Source organism: Alligator mississippiensis, chromosome 3, assembly GCF_030867095.1.
Source record: "Alligator mississippiensis isolate rAllMis1 chromosome 3, rAllMis1, whole genome shotgun sequence".
NCBI lineage: Eukaryota > Metazoa > Chordata > Crocodylia > Alligatoridae > Alligator > Alligator mississippiensis.
Window position 1 is genome coordinate 35,837,796 of NC_081826.1, and position 22,311 is coordinate 35,860,106.

Consider the following 22,311-nt stretch of genomic DNA (forward strand, 5'->3'; position numbering starts at 1 on the left):
AATATTGCCAACTTGATATATAAAATGGACTTATAAATAGAGGCATATTGCAAAGAGAAAGGTTCTTTACATGATCCAGAGTCAATGAGGTAGAAAACACCCAATCTTTATTTGTAACAACTGACAGAAAATACCTGAGGTAATGCAGCAAAATTAGCTATTTTAGCAAACTATGACCTGTGACTCACTTCTACTCCATTAAAATTCCAATAGGTTAGTACATCTCAGCTCACAATTTACAAAGTTCTGTTAGGCAAAAATGTGTATCGTGGTAAGATATGAAAGCTAAACACACAGAATTCAACTCTCATCTCCACTACAGTGCCAATACAAGTGATTTTATTAGTAAATGGTTCCTAAAGCTATGAACAGATAAGAATGGTTAGTGTTATATTCTACTTTACTTATGCGCATTTTACTTCAACCATTTTGCGCCCCAGAGAGTTCACTCCAGCTTACCTTTATCTTTCAAGTAAGGATTACATTCAGCAAGTTGATGTCTAATTTCGTATAATTATATTGTCTCACAAGACAGGCAGATGCCTACTACTCAATAGTAGTTTTACATAAATATTGAGTGCAAAGTATGTCCTTTATATGTTCTTTATATAGATCACCAACTAAGACTAGTGGAACATATTTTTCAAAATAGCTATCAGTTTAGAGTCCTTAAAAATACAGTAAACACTGTTGTTAAAAAATAAAATAGTTAAAATGCCTATAGGCATGTGTAGACAAAACGGGGGCCCTAAATTGAAGCGGTGGGTTTTTAAAAACACCACTTCATTTTAGGACCAATTAAACACCCGTGTCATGGATACATCCAACTTACCTGCCTCTCCGGTGGCAGGGAGGGGAGAGCGAGCTGCTGGCAGGCAGAGAGGTCCCTGGGCTGTGGCGAGGGGTGCTGGTCCTTCCCTCCCCGGCAGCTGCACCCCCCCCACCCACCCATCCAGGTGGCACCCGCCCACAGGCACCCAGCTCAGGCAGTCTCAGGGGGCACTGCAGCCATGGAGCGAAGCACCAGACCCCACGCAGCTCAGGCAGGCAGGCAGGCAGGCTCCAGGGGGGGGAAAAGAAAGATCAGGCTCACCACTTTTTTTTTCCCTCTCCTGGGTGGAACCTGCCTTCCTGGGCTGCTGTCAGGCTGCCTGCATGGGCTTCCTGCAGAGCCCCTGAGCTGCGGAGAGCCTGGTGTTTTGCTTTGCGGATGGTAGATAGGGCAGCAAACTAAAACGCCTTGAAGGAGTTTTAGTTTGCTGTGCCCCAAGTCATTTAAGGTGCATTACACCACCTAATGCACAATACACCATCGAGGTGTGCAAACACCAACACCTTTAAAGTGGTGCAAAAGCATTTAGCCCACTTTAAAGTCTTGTGCACATATGCCCCTCGTTTTGTCTACACACAGCCAAAATGCAGTGAATCCATTTGTCACCTGCATAACAGATTTTTATTAGAGCTGCATTTTCTCTTCAGAAGAAGAAAAATAATGTGACAGTTCTGAAAGTCATGTGTACACTGATTTTTTGATACATTTATATCATACCAAACCAAAGCAGGGTATTTCTATTATTTACTTTAGTGTACTTAATTTTAGGAATATTATAATGCATTGAAATATTTTATTTTTTATGACTATCATATAAACTAATTTCTAATTCCTGCACTATATTTACCTCTCTCTGTCTGGGGAGTAGTGGTCATCTAATCCACGATGTCTATCCATTCGGTTCATGGTATTATAATGTGCAGGAGTAGATCGTGTCCCTCGAGGTCCCTGTTCCACATTCCTACTGTGGAAATACGCAACATCAAATGGAGGGTAGTGAACCATGTCCTTTTTACTGACTTATAAAATTAGTTGTTAATGAAATGTCAGCCATAAGATGCATTAACATAAATGTCTTGTATTGCCACACAATTTTAAGCCTCACGGTAAATTTCTGGCATAATGCCTTTCAATATTTCAGAGAAAAAACTACATCACTATTGCACCAGAAATATTGCAATTTTAGTGGACAAAGTGATTTGATCCATTATATTTGTCAAGATGACCTTTGCTAACAGAGTGGTACAGGCTTGTACCTAGCACAATGGGACTCAACCAAGTTGCAGTACCACAATATGAATTCTTAAGAGTAATAAGATTTCTTGCACTTAAGCTAAAGGACTAACTGGAACCATAACAGACTCTTATCCCTTATATGAAAAAGCAATTAGACAACAACATACTTTACCATATCCCTCACAGACATTTAGAGTATCTCATCGAAATGTTAGAAGGCAGGAATACTAAGTTATATTCCTGGCCTTTTTATAGCACAGCCTATTGTATAAATATGGCAGAACAGACTTTGTCTACTACATTACAGATTTTTGTTCTAAACCCCCTTGTACCAGAAATAACCATACACATTTTCTCCATTGCTATGCTACTAAAATAGGACTTCAGGGGGATACTTTTTGTCTGTTAGCATGAAACATTGTTCAGTTATAAGCATGGCAAAGTATACATAGTTATTAAAGTGAGCCAGTGGAAGAACTGAAACTATAACTCTTGGGTACTAGTAACTTCTGCCTCTGAATCTTGTGCCCAGACCTCTAGTCTACGATGTAGGTAGCTCATTACAAATGTCATATAAGGAGTTATTCAGGTCTATACCATGATCGATGGAGACAGAATGATCTTAACAGCAAAACTAAATTTGTAGTTATCATATGGACATAGTGATAATCAGAGGCTAATTATTTGGACAAATTAGACTCCTATTAGGCCAACAGAAGGCATCTCTTCAACACCAGGACTATGCCTCTACCAAGTTTCAAGTTAAATATTAAAAAAAATAGGGAAAATGATGTGTAAAACTAAATATTTTATTCCTAGCTCAATCTAATAAATGGCTGAACCATTTTTGCTGAAAGTTTAAAAAAAGACAACCTGAGAGACAGCAATCATGAAAATAATTCAGATTAAGCAGTTAATCTTGGTGTGGCGGCAAGGCACCACCACAGGCTCCTGAAGGGGAGAGAGCAGACCCCGTAGGCCCCATACCCCAGGAGCAGAACCCCTGGTAGGGATGACTCACCTCCTGCACAGCAGCTGGAACAGGAACCACGAGCACAGCCGCGGCCGCACGAACCGGTGTTATGCCGGCTGTTTAATCAGCTGTTTCCAGTGCAGGAAACAGCTGGACCAATCCCAGAGGCCATACCGGCCGCTGTGGGAAAGTTTAAAATCCCCGCTGGAACTAGGGTGGGGGGAAAGCCGGAGAAGGAGGGTGTGGGCCAGCAGCTCACTGAGCATGCTGCGGCTCTGGCGTGGGAAGGGAGCGACACAGCCTGCGCAGCTCCCGCAGGCAACACCAGGAAAATCTTTAAGCCCCCTGCTGGAGGCAAAGCAGGGGCCTCTCTCCAGCTCCCGGCTGAAGTGGAGGCCAAGGAGGCAGGGGAGTCCCTTGCAGACAGCTGGAGGGAGGAAGCATTTGAGCCCCCTGGAGGAGGCAGGGGTAGAGGAGGCAGCTCTGCAGCCCTCTCCTCCACAGGGGAATTTTTTTTTTTTAATTAAGATAAACCCTGAGAAGGGGGAAAAAGCCACCACAACCAAGAAGGCAGGCCCTGGGCCACCCTACAGGGCCAAAGATCATTATTGACAGACATCCACCCGGTTGGCGAGTGGACGGCGTGTAGGGAAGGTGGAGCCCTGTGGAACATCGCGCCAAACAACCGTAAGTACTGCTGGCTGTTGGGAGAGCCCCTTGGGAAGATCTCCACTGGGAAAAACCCCCTCTCCTAGTTGTTTTTCATCAAAATCATGGCAGGCGAGTCAAGGGGAGGGGCTACACCCCGACAGGCTGGGCAGCACGAAGGGCGCAAAACGCCACACTTGGGCAAAGCTATAAGCAACTGAAAAGAAGATCTTATAATGGAAAGCTTCAAGCAGCCTTAACTACAGATCTACCCTACAACTCTGGTTAATGTATATACAAACACACAGAGCCTGGTTCTGACTACATTTATGCCTGTTTAAATCAGGAGTAACCTCACTAAAGTTAATAGAATGATACTAGTTTAATGTGGTATAACTAAAATCAAATTAAGCCCCAGTCTGCATGTATTTAGAGACTTATTAAGTGAGGTTTTATTTATACTCGTGTCATATCTCTTTTATTGGATTTTTATGTGCAAACCTAAAATCAGTTACTTTTGTGTGATGGTGTATAATAGGGTTATGCGAAATGGCTATGTCTCATTTTGATTTTGGATTTGGTCGTTTTGGAGGACAGTGATTTGTTTCAGTATTTTGGATCACTGCTCTGTTTCAATTTGGCCAAGTCTGTTCCAGAATCTGTTTTGACACTGTTTCAGAGATTTGGATCAGCCAGGGAACGGCAAGCTCAGCCAGGCTGCTGAAGGTTCTCCTGTAGCTCCTCCAGCTGTGCCTGCCTCTCCTGGGGGTGGGGGGGAAGAGCTGTGGAAGAAGCCCCCATGTCTGCCCTGCCTGGTCCCAGCCCCTGCCCAGACCCAGCCTTGTTCCAGCAATTAAAAAAAAAAAGCTCTACAGTCACCAGCTCTGGCAGTGGTGATCGGGGCCTCTGAGGGCTCATGGCAGAGCCCCCCCCTGTGCAGCACAGGGCAGTGGGGGGCAGCGGGGATCTCTCCCCCACCTGGCACCTGTGCAGCAGCTGCCCATGGTGTGGGTGCAGCATAGCTTGGCAGGGCAGGGTGAGTGCGGGGATTTTTTTTTTAAAGTTCTGAGATGCTGGGGCCAGGTGTGGGAGGCCCATCAGTGGCAGGACTGGGTGGGGGGGAGATTGGGGAGTGGAGGCTGTATGGGGGTGCTCTGCCATGTGGCCCCAGAGCCCCCACAGCCCCTGCTGTAGCTGGTGAGTGTGGGCTTTTTTTTTTTTTTTAAGTGCCAGGAGAGGGATGGGACCAGTCAGGGCAGCCACGGGGGTTTCTCCTGAGGCTCCCCCGGCTGTGCTCAGCACAGGCTGCACCAAGCAGACTTGGGTGCTGGCGCTGGCCCCAGTCAGCAGTGGCAGCTTGCTGTCATCCAGTGCACAAATCCAGGGTCCCATGCCCCCCAGGAGGGCTACAGGGCTGTGCCAGACTCTTCCCTGGGGGTGTTGGCCCCCGAATTTGCAAGCAGGATGACAGCAAGCTGCCATCTTGACCCCAGAGCACTGGGATTGGAAGGGACCTCAGGGACAGGTTGCAGACACTGGCCAGCTACAAATATCAATATCAGAGCAGCCCTTCTGTCCCTCTTCTTAGTTTCCATTTCCCTGCAAGCCCGGCTCCGAAACATCCAAAACCTCTGAAACCTTTTGGATGGTTTTGTTTCATTTCAGAGATGTTTCGGAGTCTTCTGTTTCATTTTGGAGTTGGTGTTTCAGGTGCCGAAACAGGCTGAAACACCTCCGATACAAAATGGCTGCCAAAATTTCACACAGCCCTAGTGTATAATAACATACATATGATGTTACCTGCCTATCGATAATTGGGAGGAAAGTAGTCTGTATTGTTAGTGAGGAAAAAAGTGAATCACTATATAAAGGAATAGAATATCAATAGGTTAAAATTAGTTTAAAATTATTAAAATGGATAAAATGGAAAATAGAAATAAAGAAAAATAGCATGGCTCTAGGAAGAAAGCATACATATATCTATCTCTAACTCCAGCTTCAGTAGAGCTCTGCTGAATCACACCAGATGAAGACTGGTCCTAGATACTGGTAACACCAACAAAAAATCCATTTTATACATCCAATTTTCTGTCTCCTAAAGAAAAACTCTCATGAAGGTAATGTCTGTCCATGCTGAACCAGATTATTCTTTAAGAGTATTTTGAGTCCTCTAGGAGGCATTATCTTAAATGGCTGGAGTACAGAAAAAGTAACCTGATCTTTTTCTTTCACAGCACATGTAATATTCAGAGACTTCCCAAGGAAAAAAAATGTGTATTTCCTATATAAAAAGTGTGATTGTAAAAATGTTAATGTATTTTTGTTGCTTCAGGCATGTGTCAGAAAAACTAGTGACAAAAGGACCTTTGAAATTTCCAGAGCTTATTCATGCATAGAGACAGTAGTATAAAATAGCCATTACCAAATTGATTTAAAGGACAAAATGATTAATCATAAACATTTAACCTTGTATGTCTTTCCAAGGTAGAAAATAATTTTTAGAAACCCCCAAAAACCCCACTCTTGTTTCAGATTGTATTGTATTGTACTTCTGATCAAACCAATAACAAGAAAATATAACTTATAAATTAGTATAACTTATAAATGAGTATTATTTCATAATAGCAAACCAATGCATCTGCCACTCACTATCTTTGTGTAGTGCATATTTATCTCTGATATCCTCACAGATTCCAACAGCACTTCATTTTACACCTTGCAGGCATTAAACCTGCGCAATGATTTACCTTTGTGGAGGAGGGACACTAGGAGACCATGACCTAGTCCGTCCTATACTATCTCCACGATGAGGGGACCCTGACCGAGAGCAATGATTGGATGACATCACTTGTTCTGGCACTGATAGTGTTGAACTCTGAAGGTCTCTCCCATTATGTCGGTAATCTAAAAGTAAATACAGAAGTTCAATGTAACTGAAATGACATTTGAGCTCCTTTGTTTATTTCCTATTTTAATAATCCTGTAGCACATACAGAAGATGCCCATAAAGAGCACATCCTAGAGCCCAAATGATGTTTTAACCATTTGTGGTACGCCTGTTTTAAGATGTGCATAAAAATGTGTGTAGTAGTTTCCACAGTTATTATAGAATCCATTTTAAGTATCCAAATAAGCATCTGATTTACCATTTATCTGTGAAGAGTACAATGCATTGAAAACATTCATTTAAACAAGATTTTTATTTAGAACAAGCATAAATGCAAAATGGGTTACTGTGTTTTCTCACAAACTCTGTTGTAGTGATTATAAAATATAATATCATAATAACTGCTCACATAGAAGAATTTTGCTAAGTTGAAGCCCTTAAATTTGGTGATCCTAAAGAAAGGTACACATTGCAGGGCCCCAATACAGCAGAAAGGGTACTACTCCACTACTACTCCTCTCAGGCCACCCATGCTGCCTTCCACCCCATCTCTCCTTTGTGGTAAAGCTGCAGCCTGAGGGGAGTGGCAGCGGTGGCCAGGCCATGTTGGCGGGGTAGTGATGCAGCCCAGTATGCAAGTAACTGGCAGTGGGAGGAGGTGAGGACAGTATGCTCCCAACCCCATCTGTTACTCCTCATGCTGCTGGCAGCACAGCTGATGCAGGGGTCCCAGTGATGGCAACAATGAGTCTCCCTTCCCCGCCCTGCCCTCCTGTGTTGGGTCATGCCCACTGGGTTGCAGAGGTGGCTCCTACCCATGCCAGTCTGGCCAGGCTTCAGCCCTGTGCCTGATGTGGGTGCTCAAATGTGGGGGAGGACATGGCCCCACAGACCCCGTCCTAACACAATGCCTGTGTCCCCCTACCCCCTGATCCATTATCTATGCCCCTCCCCCCCTAGATTTACCTGTAGGGAGCTGCAGGAGCTGCTTTCCATGCTGCCTGGCTGCCATGTGCATGTGTGCATGTACACATGCGTGTGGCACCCCCTGCCTGATTGCCCTCTACCTGCTCCCCCAGTGCCACTCTACCAGCCTGCAAGGGGAAGCCCACAGTTTCTCACATTTTTCTCCTTTAAAGGAGAATCCATTTTAAAAGTTTGTTGATCCATTTTTTTAAGTTTGTTCGAGACCCTTTCATATATTGTTGTGATCCACTTTTGGGTCGCACTCGCAGCCCGTGGTTTGAGAAATACTGATCTAAACTATAGTGACTACTTTGTAAATATATGTAAGCAGGACTATGCAGATGACATATTATATATATATAAATAAATAAATATACACACACACACACACATATATGTGTGTGTGTGTGTGTGTGTGTGTGTGTGTGTGTGTGTGTGTGTGTTTATTTATTTATTTATATATAAACCTGAAACTAACCGCCTCAAGGGTCAGTGTGCTAAACAAAAAGACATAATTAAAGGCCTACTAAGTAACAGTACAGAGTGCAATTACATGGGATTTTACATATGATCAAGAGAGAGAAAAGGAATGAAAGAAACAGATTTTCTAAGATTGTTCTATGCACTATACCTTTAATAGTAGATATATTAATGAGGATCTCACCAGAATGGCCCTATACCAGTAGTTATAAAGAAGAAGTTGGCAGGATGCACAGTCATTAGGATAGAAATCTGTCCCCTACTTTAGACTTAATGGAAGATGACAAAAAATAGCAGCATCTTGTGTTTAAATTTGCTAGTTCTTCAGACTGAAGTTGCTTCTATTTAAGTGCCTTCTATTTAAGAAATATGAAAATGCACAAGGCTCTGAAGAAGCTTTCATCAAGTTTGTCAGGACTACATTAATATCAGTTGACATGGAGGTTTGGAATATGAGAGAGAAAGGAATTTAAAAATTGTAGCCCAAGACAAGATATTGCAGACTGCTCTTCAAACAGCTTATGACAGACCTTAATAAACATCAATTTAACTGACTTCATTTAAAAGAAAAGTTGTGCTAGTGAGATGTGTCTGAATTCACTACACTGTAAATTGTTTCCAGATAAAATGATAAATCTTTCTGGTAAATACTTCTGAAATACCAGGAGGGCTTGAAATACAGCAGAATGATGGAAATCTGCTAATCTGTCAAGAACCAGCCATGTCCAAACCAGGGTTTGTAGCATGAGAAACAGTAAAACGACCTAATTCTGACCAATCAGCTCTGGGACGGGTCACTGGTAGCTGCAGCAGTGCTGAGAAACATACAGATCTTGGCCTATATGAGACTGCTAGGAGAACCAAGCACTTTCTCCTATTGTAACAAGACTTAGCACCACATTTATGTCTTACCTGCCATATTTAGTTTATCCCAAGATGTAGTTAGCTGTCAGTGGTGCAATTTTTTAGTCCTTAACATAAACCACCACATTATATATTGGTACTGGACGCTCAATAGCCTCTTTGTACTCTCAATAGCATGACTAGCAGAGTTATAAGCAGTGGTCCTGCTTTTCTATGTTTAAAAATTCCAAATTGTCTGATTAACCCCCCACCCAAATCAATGTTTTTCCATGATTAAAATGAAACATCACTATATATATAGGTATCAGTTAACACAATGTTTTATTGCTATATTTACAGTTTTAAAGCAATTTGGAAGCCTACCAGCCCTTCAATCATTATAAGAAAATAAATTATAAATACAGTAAAAGTTCTGTTAACTGGCATCTTACAAGCCAGCATGCTCAATTAACCAGTATGCCGGCTTGCAAGATAAAGTGAAACTGGAAGTGCCCACCATGGCACTTCCGGTTTCTCCATGCTGCCACGGACTGGGGCAAAGCAGCTTGTGCTGCCAAGCCCCCATGGCCCAGGGGCATAACAGGCTGTGCAGGACCTGCCTCCCTGTGTGGGAGGGGTGGCAATGCGCCAAGAGGGTCAGCAATGCTGCAGGAGGGGTGGCGGGATACCTCAGACATGGAGGGAGAAGTGGTGGCCTGGGCCACTTAATTAACCGGCATATTTTGTTATCTGGCATCCCCTATTCCTGGGGGATGCCGGATAACAGAGCTTTTACTGTACCTGCATATTTTGGCATTTGATTTTGGGTTTTTTTATCCTGGAAAATCAGAGCTCTCTGTGCCCCATTTACTTACCAAGATGCAGATCCTGCTGCAACTGTCCCCCTGCTGCTTTGTGGCACTAAGTAGCCCTCATATGCCAGTGCCCTTCCCCTGCCCATGCCATTGCCCCTCATTCCCAACCCACAGGCCCATGTCTACACTGGTACCTCTCACTCCTGATCTGCAGACCCCTAGCCTTACCAGTGACCCTCACTCCCAAACCACAATCTTCCACCCTCTCTGGCCATGCCCATGCCCCTCACTCTCAACCTACAGTCCCCCAGCTCTGCCAGTGTCCCTCACTCCTGACCCACAGCCCCCAATGCTCCCACCCCTGCTGGTGCCCCTCACTGCAGACCTGCAGCCCCCTGCCCCCCACCAGACTTCCTAGAGGGCGCCCCCAGGTGCTGTCCACCCTGCCTGACCCTGTCCTGCCCGGACACACAGGATGGTGGTCTGTGGGGACATGGTGGGGACAGCCTCCCACATGAGATGCATGCAGCACACCTCATGCTGAAGCATCGGCAGCAGCTGGGGCACCACATACTGCCCCACAACACCAGCTGTGGTTGGGGCTGGGGCTGGGGCTGCGGCACAGTGGGGAAGGCCAGCACCATGCCCCACCGCAGCAGCATGAAACAGAGTGTGGCTCTGGCCCAGGCCATGCTGTGGGCAGCAGGAGGAGGAGAAGGTCCATCCCACCTGGGCCAGAGTGCAGTAGCTGTACCAGCTGCAGCTTGTGAGGGCAGCCACAGAGCACACAGGCTGGAGGAAGGAGAAAGGGATGCCTATGGCAGCTGCACCCCATCCCCCCACTGCCCTGGGCTGGGGCTCCTGCACTGCACCAGGCAGCCTGGGCATGGTACCTAGTAATAAATAAATAATTAATAAATTAGTTTTATTTAAAATGTATTTTAATACATAATACATTATTATTTATTACTTACATAGAGTCATAGATACGTGTATCAATTTACTAAACAAATAAAGCTTCCCCCGCAAAGGTATAATGAACAGAGATTAATTTGTCATTAACAGACTAGGAATTTCTAATGAAAGCAGGGGAAGGAAAGGTATTTGTAGAGGGCATCTTTTTTCTTGCATTCCATCTTCCAATAGACATATATGGCTTGGTCCTATTCTATGTATTAGATGTATAAGTGGATTTATGTGCTAAATTACAATTTTATTCCACCTGCTTCAGTCCCTAAAACTCCACAAATGCATCCATGTTTGTCACTGTTGTCTTAGCCTTAAGACTTAGTCACAAAAATACAGAGGAGGAGAAAATGCACATCCTTTGTATCAGTTTTTTTCCAGGTACTTGAGCGGAGTGGAATAAGATTACATTTAGATACATAAAAGGTGGAGTAGGATCTGATCCCAGACTTTTATTTGGGATCTCTGGAATCAAAGGAGCTGGAAGGCATGCCCCACAGCATTGTCAGTCGGCTGATGGATTAAGCCACATACAAGTGGTATGTGACTGGGCAACACTCATGTGGATCCAAAGTTGGAGTCAATTTACATGACTGTGGTAAAAATGTTACTGACTGAAAAGTTGTATGACAGGGATGGGGCAACTGTTGGCATATGGCAAACCAGTGAGTATCTGCTACATCACGCTATATCTACTTGGCAAACTTACTGTGCCCAGTGGCAGTCCTTGCAAACACACCACTCTGCCTTCTGAACCAGAATCAATGCAGCCATATCCATATGCCATTGCCAGTGGCTTTATTAGCATAGGGGTGGTCTAATTGGTACTGCCATTTAACAGCAATAATTAACCCATCTAAAGCAGATTCTTATTTCACTTTACATATCCAAATGATACTAAGGCAGCAGGAAAAGTGCATTTTGACAGTTTGTGGTTCAACTCCATGCACAGTGTGGATACACACGTTTGCATGGCTATTCAGCAAACACAGTAGTCTGCACTCTGACTGGACATGCATGCATTTCTGTATTTCCATACCTTGGGAAGTGTAAATCCCAACACTCTAGTATGGAAAAAAATCATGACTAACAGGAACTAGATGTTGAAGAATGAGGAAGGTAGATTCAAGAGGAGGCCTGGAATAGAGACTAGGTAATGTCTAACCTATGTACTGGTGGTTAGTATATGAGGCAGGAATGGCAAAGACCTATATGTTCCAATGCCCTCTGGGTGTGGGGGCCCTACAACCTGTGTTTTCTGTTTCCTGGGTGAGTGCTCTGGTCACTAAGATGTTGGGATAAATTACGGGAGAGCTTCATCTTCTCTGTTTTTGCCAAGCTTCAGTTTTAGGACTTTCATTTCAGGCACTTGTGTACAGACTCATACTCTCCTGGCCCAAGCACAGCCTACTGTGCATGCTTAGAAGCTTTGGGGACATTTGCAGGCCTGCACTGCATATGGAATAGGATAAAAAACTTGTTAGCAAATGTAATAAAGGCTGGGGAAGTGTTATTTGGGTATGCAAATGAGATAGGTTTCTTTCCCTCATGTGCTATGTAGAAATGGCTATGCTGCTGCTGTTCAGGAAGTAGCCCATGGAGAGCTGTGGGGTGTGATTAAGGGCACCACTGCTGGGCAGAAGAAGTCTGCAAACCAAACATGGCCTCAGAGGGAAAAGAGTTGTGAGCTACACTGGGGATATATGCCGCAGAAGTGAGAATTCTGTGCATAATATATTGGATTGAGTAGAACTACTGTAAATGTTCTCATACACAATTTTTTTATATTTTGTTTTTTTAATTATTAAGAAACTAGGCCATGTATACATTTGCTCAATGAATTAAATGGCACTGTGAAAATATTTATTAATGATCTAGATAGGGCTGTCCAACTGGCAGCTCATGGGCCACATGCAGCCTGCAAGGGTTAAGTTGAGACCCCTGGGCTCTCACTTGGGCATTGCTCCCCGCATTGCTCTGACTACAACAGTGCCCAGAGTCTCTGGGCTCCAGCTCCCTCCTCCAGTTGCTACAATCACACCTACACAGTACAGCACTACAACAGGGAATGCGGTACAGATGGGGGGAAGGAGGTACGGATCAGGGTGGCCTGCATAGGCATGCAAGGCAGGGGTAGGGAGCATCCATGCAGTGGGCAGCCTGGTGAGCTGTGCCCCATGCAGCATGCAGCCCCTGCTGGTGGGATCCCCAAGGGCTAAAAAACTGGACAGCCCTGATGTAGGAGTTAAAACCATTTCACTGTTATCCTCCCATATTCTGAAATAAAATGACAAATGAAAAATAAGTTTATAATGGAAATGCTAGACTGACACAGAGAACCTGGAATAATTAAAAATATGCTGCACTTTAAATATACTAATTTGTAATGTATTACAGCCAGGATGCTTACAATGCACCTTCTCTAGTTTCACAGGGATCCTGCTAGCCCTGGTAATATCTAACATCATTAAAAACCTGGAAGAGGGGATAAGTGGCATGTTAATTCAATCTGCTGATTATATTAAACTGGAAGGTGTTACATCATTAGGGAGGACAGAAATAATAAAGAAGTCCTAAGGGATGCCAGAAATATGGAGAGAGTGAGATTAAACGTGGAGAAAGTCAACTTAATACATTTGGGGAAAATAATCAGTGAAATATTCAGAGAGAAGCAGAAACCTGGGATGTCTTAATGGTGAAAGAGACCTAGCAATGATTGTGAATATCAAATCTGATATGGATTGACATTGTAATGTGATGGCAAAAATGCTGATGAGATTTTTTTCCTGCACGGACACAGGCACAATGTAATGTATCAAGCACATGATAGTCCTGTCCTTTACAGTCTTAAGAGATGTCTTTTAAGATGCTGCATACACATATGTGGACAAGGTTCCTTGGGTGAATTTGATATCTTTTATTAGACCAACCCAAATAGTTGGAGAATAGTTATTAAGCAAGCTTTCGGGTTCAAAAACCCTTCGTCAGGCTAAGGAAGTTTCAGCAATTGGTGTGTGCTCTTCCTGGACAGAATGAAAAGTAAACAAGCCAGGGGCTGGGCTGGGGAGTCAGTTGCCAGGCAGATGGTAATCAACACTTCCTCCAGATGATGGGAACAGCTATGGGCACTAAAATGGCCCCACAGTATGCCAAACTTTTTATGAGCCACCTGGAAGAAGACTTCCTCAAGAACTGCACCATCAAACCCTTGCTATACCTAAGATACATCGATGACATCTTCATCATTTGGACTGAAAACCTGCAATCTCTGATTGAGTTCCATCAGAAATTCAACAGTCACCATCCCTCCATCCAACTTTCTTTAGAATACTCCAGCACCAACATCTCCTTTTTAGACACAATGATCAGTATCCAGAAGGGTAAAATACAGACCACAGTATACAAGAAACCCACAGACCAACATACATATCTGCACAGAACCAGCAATCACCCGAAACACACCAAAAAAGCTGTGATATACAGCCAAGCCCTCAGGTACCACCGCATTTGTATGAAGAGAACACCTGGGATCGCCACCTCACCAATCTTAAAAAGGCTTTCACCCAGCAAGGACACTCGTCCAGAGAGGTAGATCGCACATTTGAAAGAGCCACCTGGATACCACGTGAAGAACTGCTGCAGTACAGAAGAAAACCCCCCACAAATAGCACACCACTGGTTATGACGTATCACCCATCCCTTGAACCTATACGGAAAATCCTCAAAAAATTGCAACCCATACTAGACAGAGACCCTATTCTTAAAAAGATCTTCCCAGAGCCACCCATCCTAGCCTTCAGACAAGCACCGAACCTCGCCAACCTCATCACCAGAAGCAAACTTCCTCAACCCCAGAACACACCAAAAGGATCCAGACTGTGCCATGACAAGAAATGCAAAACCTGCCAACACATCTCCACCACCCCCACCATTACTACACCCCACAACAGAGCCATCAGCATCCCAGGATCTTACAGCTGCACCTCCAGAAATGTGATATACCTCATCCAATGCACCAAATGCCCTGATGAAAGATATGTAGGAGAGACCAAACAACAACTGCGCACCAGAATGAACGCACACCGGAAATCCATCAAAGACAGAAACACTCAATTACTGTTGGGGGCACATTTCTCACAGGAGGGCCACTCTCTCTCCAATCTCTCAGTCCTGATCCTCAAGGGAAATTTACACAACACTTCCCAGAGACGAGCCTATGAGCTCCATTTCATCAACCTGCTGGATACTAGAGATCAGGGACTAAACACAGACATTGGATTTTTGATACATTACAATCTGCCTGGCAACTGACTCCCCAGCCCAGCCGCTGGCTTCTTTACTTTTCATTCCATCCAGGAAGAGCACACACCAACTGCTGAAACCTCCTAAGCCTGACGAAGGGTTTTTTAACCCAAAAGCTTGCTTAATAAATATTCTCCAACTATTTGGGTTGGTCTAATAAAAGATATCAAATTCACCCAAGGAACCTTGTCTGCCTATGTCCTTAGACCAACACGGCTAGAACCTAAACCCCTGCATACAGATATGGGAATTATTTGAAAGTGGAAAATTTAAAGAACAATAAAATGTAAGGCACAGAAAAAAACAATATATAAAGAAAGTTTTTAAAAAGCTTAATTATTTGTAGCTTAATCAACAATATTTTCCAATCAGTTATTTTATACAATTTTTAAAAACTATGAATGTTTAAGTAGAGCAGTAGAGAAAGAAGTAGTGTAAATGAAATATAACTAGAAGGAACAAGAAATTAGCAGAGAAAAAGGCAGGCAAAATAATCTGATTTTTTCCTAATAGTGAGATTGGTTAAATTGAGTCTATTAATATGTTAGAAACTACATTTGTAGAGCAGATCTAATAAGTTTTTCCCCATCTCAAATTTCTGCAATTTTATTATATTTGACCAGACCAGACATTTTTTCCATTCTAAAACAAAAGATACCACTTCATAATTAAATTTACAAGTAAAACAATGATCTGGAATGTTCTACATTGAAATGTAAGTAGACTTTATAATGCTGCTAAATAACATTCCCTTATAACAATTTTAAAGGAACTGCCTCAGGCACACCACTTCATACAAGTTAATTATAATATAAGTAAGCCATAAAATAGGTCAGTTATTGCTCCGAGACTGAACTAATATGTCCTATGCCATTTTTAAAAAAAATACACTCAAATTCGTAATTCATTTGAAAGAATAAGCCTTGTCATAATAACTATAACTCTTAACAATTTAACAAAACAATGATGCACTAAACAGTAACACTGACTGTAACATTTCACCTTAGGAGTTAAATGCACCCAACCTCTAGTATAACCTATGAAAAAATTCCACTAGCTTCAAGCCAAAGCAACACACCATACTATGACTGGAGAGAAAAATAGGGCAGGCTTCTACTGCATATACTTTTCTATCAGCATCTGTAGGATCCATCATTAGCATTCAGTTAAAATGGATATTCTCTACTGTTTTAAACACACAAAATAATTTTAATTTTAGTGTGGATATATGGAAATACAAGGATTTTGAGACAAATTAATAACTGGCCTGTTGTATGTTTAGATCCAGATGACTTTCTAGTCATCACTGACTTGTATTTTCTATTGTTAAATATTTTGCAAATGTCCTCAATTCTCTGGGGATTTATGACATCATTGGAATTAGTTTTCCATAAAAAAATATTTTTTACAATAAGGATATTCAACTTATTAAATATATATAAGTAATATGGTGGATATGGATATTAATTTTTCACCACTTATACTCAAACTGACTCCAGACACCTTTAATTCATGAGAAAGACACTAGTCCAAGTGTCTTGCAATTTTCTGTATGCTGACACCTGTCCAAGTTTGAGCAGCTAAATTTCTATCTTACCTGTAAGTCTGAGGGCATGGTTATACAGTAATTTTGGTTGGCTCCTGGAGCTTTTTAGCCCTGTATTGTCCACATGCGAACACCTTAAAGTGGTTTTAATCACTTGCTATGTGGCTTAAAGTTACATCACTCTAGGGCAGGATTCTCTCTGATCAACGCATATGTGCTGCCCAAGTTGAAGTCCTCCAATATCCCAGGATCTGTCACACCCCTGCCTGTAAAGCAGGGATAGATACCTGTCCTGGCTCACCAGCCATGTAGTGACAACTCACAGCAAGAGCTCCTAGTCTTGCCCCTGTTCACCAGGCCTCTAGTGGCAAGCCACAACTGTGCAGGTGGGGGATAGTCAGAGAAGGTTTCTAAAGTAAGGGTGTGACTGCTCCAAACTCCAAACAAGCACTAACACTGATCATCATTTGTGCAACTTCTATCCCTGCACTACAGGCAAGGGTATGAGAGATCCTGGCATACTAGAAGACTTCAACTTGGGCAGCACATCTGTGGGGAGTGGTCACACCTTAACAGAATAGGAGCCAGGTAGGGATGGTTTGAACATACCTAACACATATGGAACAGGAAGTATCCTCACAAAAATATACATGTGAGTTCTGCTTAAAAGATGAGAGGAGGATGGTGGTGCGCATCTCTTCTATAATAGGCAGGTCAGAGCATTCATTTGGGATATGAGATACGGGTTCAATGGCTTGACCCATGCAGGAGAGTGCTGTAACCACAGAGCTATAAGCTACTTTGGAAGTCTAGAGTATGCTCCACCCAGTTCAGGATTGGGCCCCTTCAGAGGCTTAGGACCTAGTTTCTGGATCTTAGTCAGGGCTTGGTTACACCTTACATTGTGAGCTGCACAAATGTTGATCTGGTGCTGTTACACAGTAATTTTGGGTGGCTCCTGGAGCTATTAACCCCTGGACTGTCTGCATATTAACACCCTAAAGTGGTTTTAAGCACTCATGTGGCCCAAATTTATACCACTCCAGGGAAAGATTATCTCTGAAGGGCCAAAAGGGGAGCACATAAAAAGTGGAAACAGGGTGAGATCATTAAAGATGAATATACCTTCTCTGCTCGTGCTTGTAGGGAGGCAGTTAGGCAGGCCAAAGCTACCATGGAGCTGAGGATGGCAACCCAAGTAAAAGACAGCAAGAAATTGTTTTTTAGATATATTGGGAGTAAAAGGAAGGCCCAGGGAGGAATAGGACCCCTCCTAATTGGGCAGAAACAATTGGTGACAGACGGGGGACAAGGCTGAACTCCTCAACGAGTTCTTTGCCTCAGTGTTCCTAAGTGAAGGACACGACAAATCTCTCACTGGGGTTGTAGAGAGGCAGCAGCAAGGCGCCAGACTTCCATACGTAGATCCTGAGGCGGTGCAGAGTCACTTGGAAGAACTGGATGCCTTTAAGTTGGCAGGCCCGGATGAGCTCCACCCGAGGGTGCTGAAGGCACTGGCCGACATCATTGCAGAGCCACTGGCGGGAATATTCGAACGCTCGTGGCACACGGGCCAAGTCCCGGAGGACTGGAAAAGGTCTAACATGGTCCCCATTTTCAAAAAGGGGAGGAAGGAGGACCCGGGCAACTATAGGCCAGTCAGTCTCACCTCCATCCTTGGTAAAGTCTTTGAAAAAATTATCAAGGCTCACATTTGCGAGAGCCCGGCAGGGCAAATTATGCTGAGGGGAAACCAGCACGGGTTTGGGGCAGGCAGATCGTGCCTGACCAATCTAGTCTCTTTCTATGACCAGGTTATGAAATGCCTGGACACAGGAGGAGAGGTGGATGTCGTATACTTAGACTTTAGGAAGGCCTTCAATACGGTATCCCACCCCATACTGGTGAACAAGTTAAGAGGCTGTGATGTGGATGACTACACAGTACGGTGGGTGGCGAATTGGCTAGAGGGTCGCACCCAAAGAGTCGTGGTGGATGGGTCGGTCTTGACCTGGAAGGGTGTGGGCAGTGGGGTCCCGCAGGGCTCGGTCCTTGGACCGATACTCTTTAATGTCTTCATCAGTGACTTGGACGAGGGAGTGAAATGTACTCTGTCCAAGTTTGCAGATGACACAAAGCTATGGGGAGAAGTGGACACGCCGGAGGACAGGGAACAGCTGCAGGCAGACCTGGATAGGTTGGACAAGTGGGCAGAAAACAACAGGATGAAGTTCAACAAGGAGAAATGCAAAGTGCTGCACTTAGGGAGGAAAAATGTCCAGCACACCTACAGCCTAGGGAATGACCTGCTGGATGGCACAGAGGTGGAAAGGGATCTTGGAGTCCTAGTGGACTCCAAGATGAACATGAGCCGGCAGTGTGACGAAGCCATCAGAAAAGCCAATGGCACTTTATCGTGCAGCAGCAGATGCATGACGAATAGGTCCAGGGAGGTGATACTTCCCCTCTGGTCAGACCGCAGTTGGAGTACTGCATGCAATTCTGGGCGCCACACTTCAAGAAGGATGCGGATAACCTGGAGAGGGTCCAGAGAAGGGCAACTCGTATGGCCAAGGGCCTGCAGACCAAGCCCTACGAGGAGAGACTAGAGAAACTGGACCTTTTCAGCCTCCACAAAAGAAGGTTGAGAGGCGACCTTGTGGCTGCCTATAAGTTCATCATGGGGGCACAGAAGGGAATTGGTGAGTATTTATTCACCAAGGCGCCCCCGGGGGTTACAAGAAACAATGGCCACAAGCTAGCAGAGAGCAGATTTAGATTGGACATTAGGAAGAACTTCTTCACAGTTCAAGTGGCCAAGGTCTGGAATGGGCTCCCAAGGGAGGTGGTGCTCTCCCCTACCCTGGGGGTCTTCAAGAGGAAGTTAGATGAGTATCTAGCTGGGGTCATCTAGACCCAGCACTCTTTCCTGCTTATGCAGGGGGTCGGACTCGATGATCTATTGAGGTCCCTTCCGACCCTAACATCTATGAATCTATGAATCTATGAATCTCTGATCCTCTCTACCCAGCTCCTGTTCTGTTAAGGTGCATCTGTATCCCAGGATCTGTCAAATGATAATCTTATAGTTAAGGTAGGCTCCTGGACACCTAAGACTTGACATTAGACTCCACTCCTGAGGCCAGATGCCTAAAGTTAGCTTCGCTTTTAGATGTCTAAGTATTTTTTTTCAGGATCCAGCTTGTGCCTACACATTACATTTCAACCAAAGTTAAAAAAGTAGTTTTCAATTTGAGAAAACAGTATTGTTTTTTAGCATCTTATTTCGTAGAAGTATTCTTCTTATAGTTTTATTCTTCTGTAAACTGATTCCACTACCTTTGCTGTAATAAGCATCTACTGGCTAGACAGAATACCGTTGCATGTGGTAAATGTGTGTCTTTCACTGTTCCCCTTGAAACTGTGGAGGGAGAAGTTAGGATGTCTCTGGCTCCCTTGCTGCTGTTAAAGATGAAGACAGAGAGAAAAAAGTGGCCAGATCTTCTGCTAGGATTCAGTATAGCTATGTTTACTTCAAGCTTGGGGCTGTAAAACAAGCATCCCAGCCCATCTTTTGGTGAAATATGTAGTCGGGTATTAATTACCAACTAGTACTAGCCATGGATAGAGACAGACAGTTGTCCAAATTCATCACACGTTGTGGGCAACAGTTACCCAAGGCTCCTACATAATCCAAATTGTATTCAGATCTGCTAAGAACTGGTCACAATGGAATGAGATGCAAAAACTGCCTGCTGGCTCTGACCTGGGGAATAAATCCCCTCTAGGCAATTTGCTTTCCCAGGAAATCGAAAATTCAAGCCTCTGATATTAGGGCTGACATTTCTAAAAAGTATTATTTTAAGACCTTCATCTTTAAAAAATTACTATTTGTCTGCAAAGCTTTAAAAAAAATCTAGTGTAGCATGATAACAGGATGAAAAAAGGAAAAAAAACCCTTATTTTGTGGAACATTATAAGGACAATTAAAATTAGGATTTAAAATGAAACTCAGCTGAGGAACTAAGACAAAGTAAAAAGCAGACTAGTTAGTTACAGAAGGACTGTATTTGAACCTGTTTGCAGCTATAACTGGGAGATCATAACCACTGAGCCAAAGGCCGTCTTAACTGTGATATTCATCTCCAGGCAACACAAGCAACACACAGGTTATGATCCAGAAAAGCATTAATGCCCGAATTTTGCAGACATTTACACACATTTTTAAGATTAACTACAAGGACAATGTCAATAAAGTAACTGATTATTCACATATTTAAAATAAGGTAAGTACATGAGTGTTTGCAAGATCAGGACCGTAATAACTTACCTAAGTATAAGCAAATGAATATTTCCAATTAAATTAATTGTGGTAGAGAAAAACCTGTGAATACTGTGAAGTTACAGAAGTACAAACGTGCTTAAAGCTATGGATATGCTAAAATCCTTTGCTGAATAAGGGTCTTTGAGCTGCTTGTAATAAAGACTGAGGCCATGTACAGATATATATTTAGGCTAGGGACACACATTCAAAAAGCCCAAGCATGAATTGATTCAATTCAAAGACTGAATCGATTTGCAAGTAGGCAGACATCCAAATTTCATTCTGGAAAGGCTGGCATATGTCTGCAATAGCTCAGGCCAGAAGACCAAGGGTGCTAGAGCAGCCCTCCCTTCCCTTCCGCAGGGAAGCTGAGCTGGGGGGTTCATGGCCAGGCCCTGGCAGGCCTCAGTATGACTGAGGAGATGTTAAACCCCCACCTTGGCCTGTAGGGTTTTACAACCTTCCCTGGCACATGGAGTGGGGGGAGATCACAAGTCCTTTACTGAACCTCACCTCTACATTTTTTGTTTTCATCCCAATTTTTATATTTTCTGTGAATTCCAATATCTTCAGTGCATACTAACACTTAGATGTTCATGGTTGCGAAATACCTTATAAAATAACTGATTTATAAATGCTGTTGGCTAAGCTATAGGATAACAAACTTTTTAAAACTTTTCTCTATATCATAAAAAGAGTGATTTGAACATAAACATTTTACACTTTTTAATACATTTTTGTTCAAACATTTTTAAACTACAGCAAGAGTGAAATGAAAGCACATTTCAAAAAGAACTTAAGGTCCCACTGTATGATGTGATTAATATTTTCTACAATGTGCCAAAAGTCTTCAGCTCTTATTGAAACAAATTTCAGTGCCAAAGGAATGCCCACAGAAGATGTTCCTTCAACATCAATAGATTGTTTTTAAAAAATCAATAACACTTTACCCCAAAAACTTATTTTAAAATCAGAATATTACTAGCTACCATTATTTTGATTTTGTATTAGAAAGCATGACACACTTTAATTTACGTTCACATATGCAAAATGCTGAGTCCTGTAATTATTTGCTTTGAAGTGCTTTGTAATCTAATTTGTGCTTCTCAGGAACTATGATATAATTTTAAATTATTTGTTTTTCTTGCAGAGGCACATTCACAAAGAACTTTGCAAGCTTCATAATTTCATTAAAAAGACAAAGTCTATTGGATTCTTCCTGGCATAGAAATTCCAAAAGCAATACAGGAATAGAAGTACTATATCAACTCTTTTAGAAATGTTTGATTGTGGCAGAATCACCTATATATATGCTTAACGAAAAAAAAAAGTTAAGTATATAGCCTGGATTGGCAGCAAATGTATTGTAAATTGTAATGTAAAATATCTGTATCAAGAAAATGGAGATATCATGTCTGAATACATAAATATGATAAAATGGTAAACTATAGATGTGTTGTGGGAATCAGTTAGGCTGCATCAAGGAAGGGCAG

The 22,311-nt window shown here is 43.0% G+C and overlaps 1 protein-coding gene across 7 annotated transcripts in view; it reads right to left on the minus strand.

The window, feature by feature from the left end:
- Positions 1-22,311, minus strand: part of RIMS2 (regulating synaptic membrane exocytosis 2) — a 933,811-nt gene that overhangs the window by 305,907 nt on the left and 605,593 nt on the right. For 5 of the 7 annotated variants that reach the window (XM_059723822.1, XM_059723817.1, XM_059723823.1 and 2 more), the window contains 2 exons: positions 6,437-6,593; positions 1,680-1,796 (listed from right to left, as the gene is read on the minus strand). In XM_059723822.1, coding sequence (XP_059579805.1) covers positions 1,680-1,796; positions 6,437-6,593 — 274 coding nt within the window. The remainder of the gene's footprint in view (positions 1-1,679; positions 1,797-6,436; positions 6,594-22,311) is intronic. The other 2 variants (XM_059723819.1, XM_059723820.1) reach the window with 1 other exon arrangement.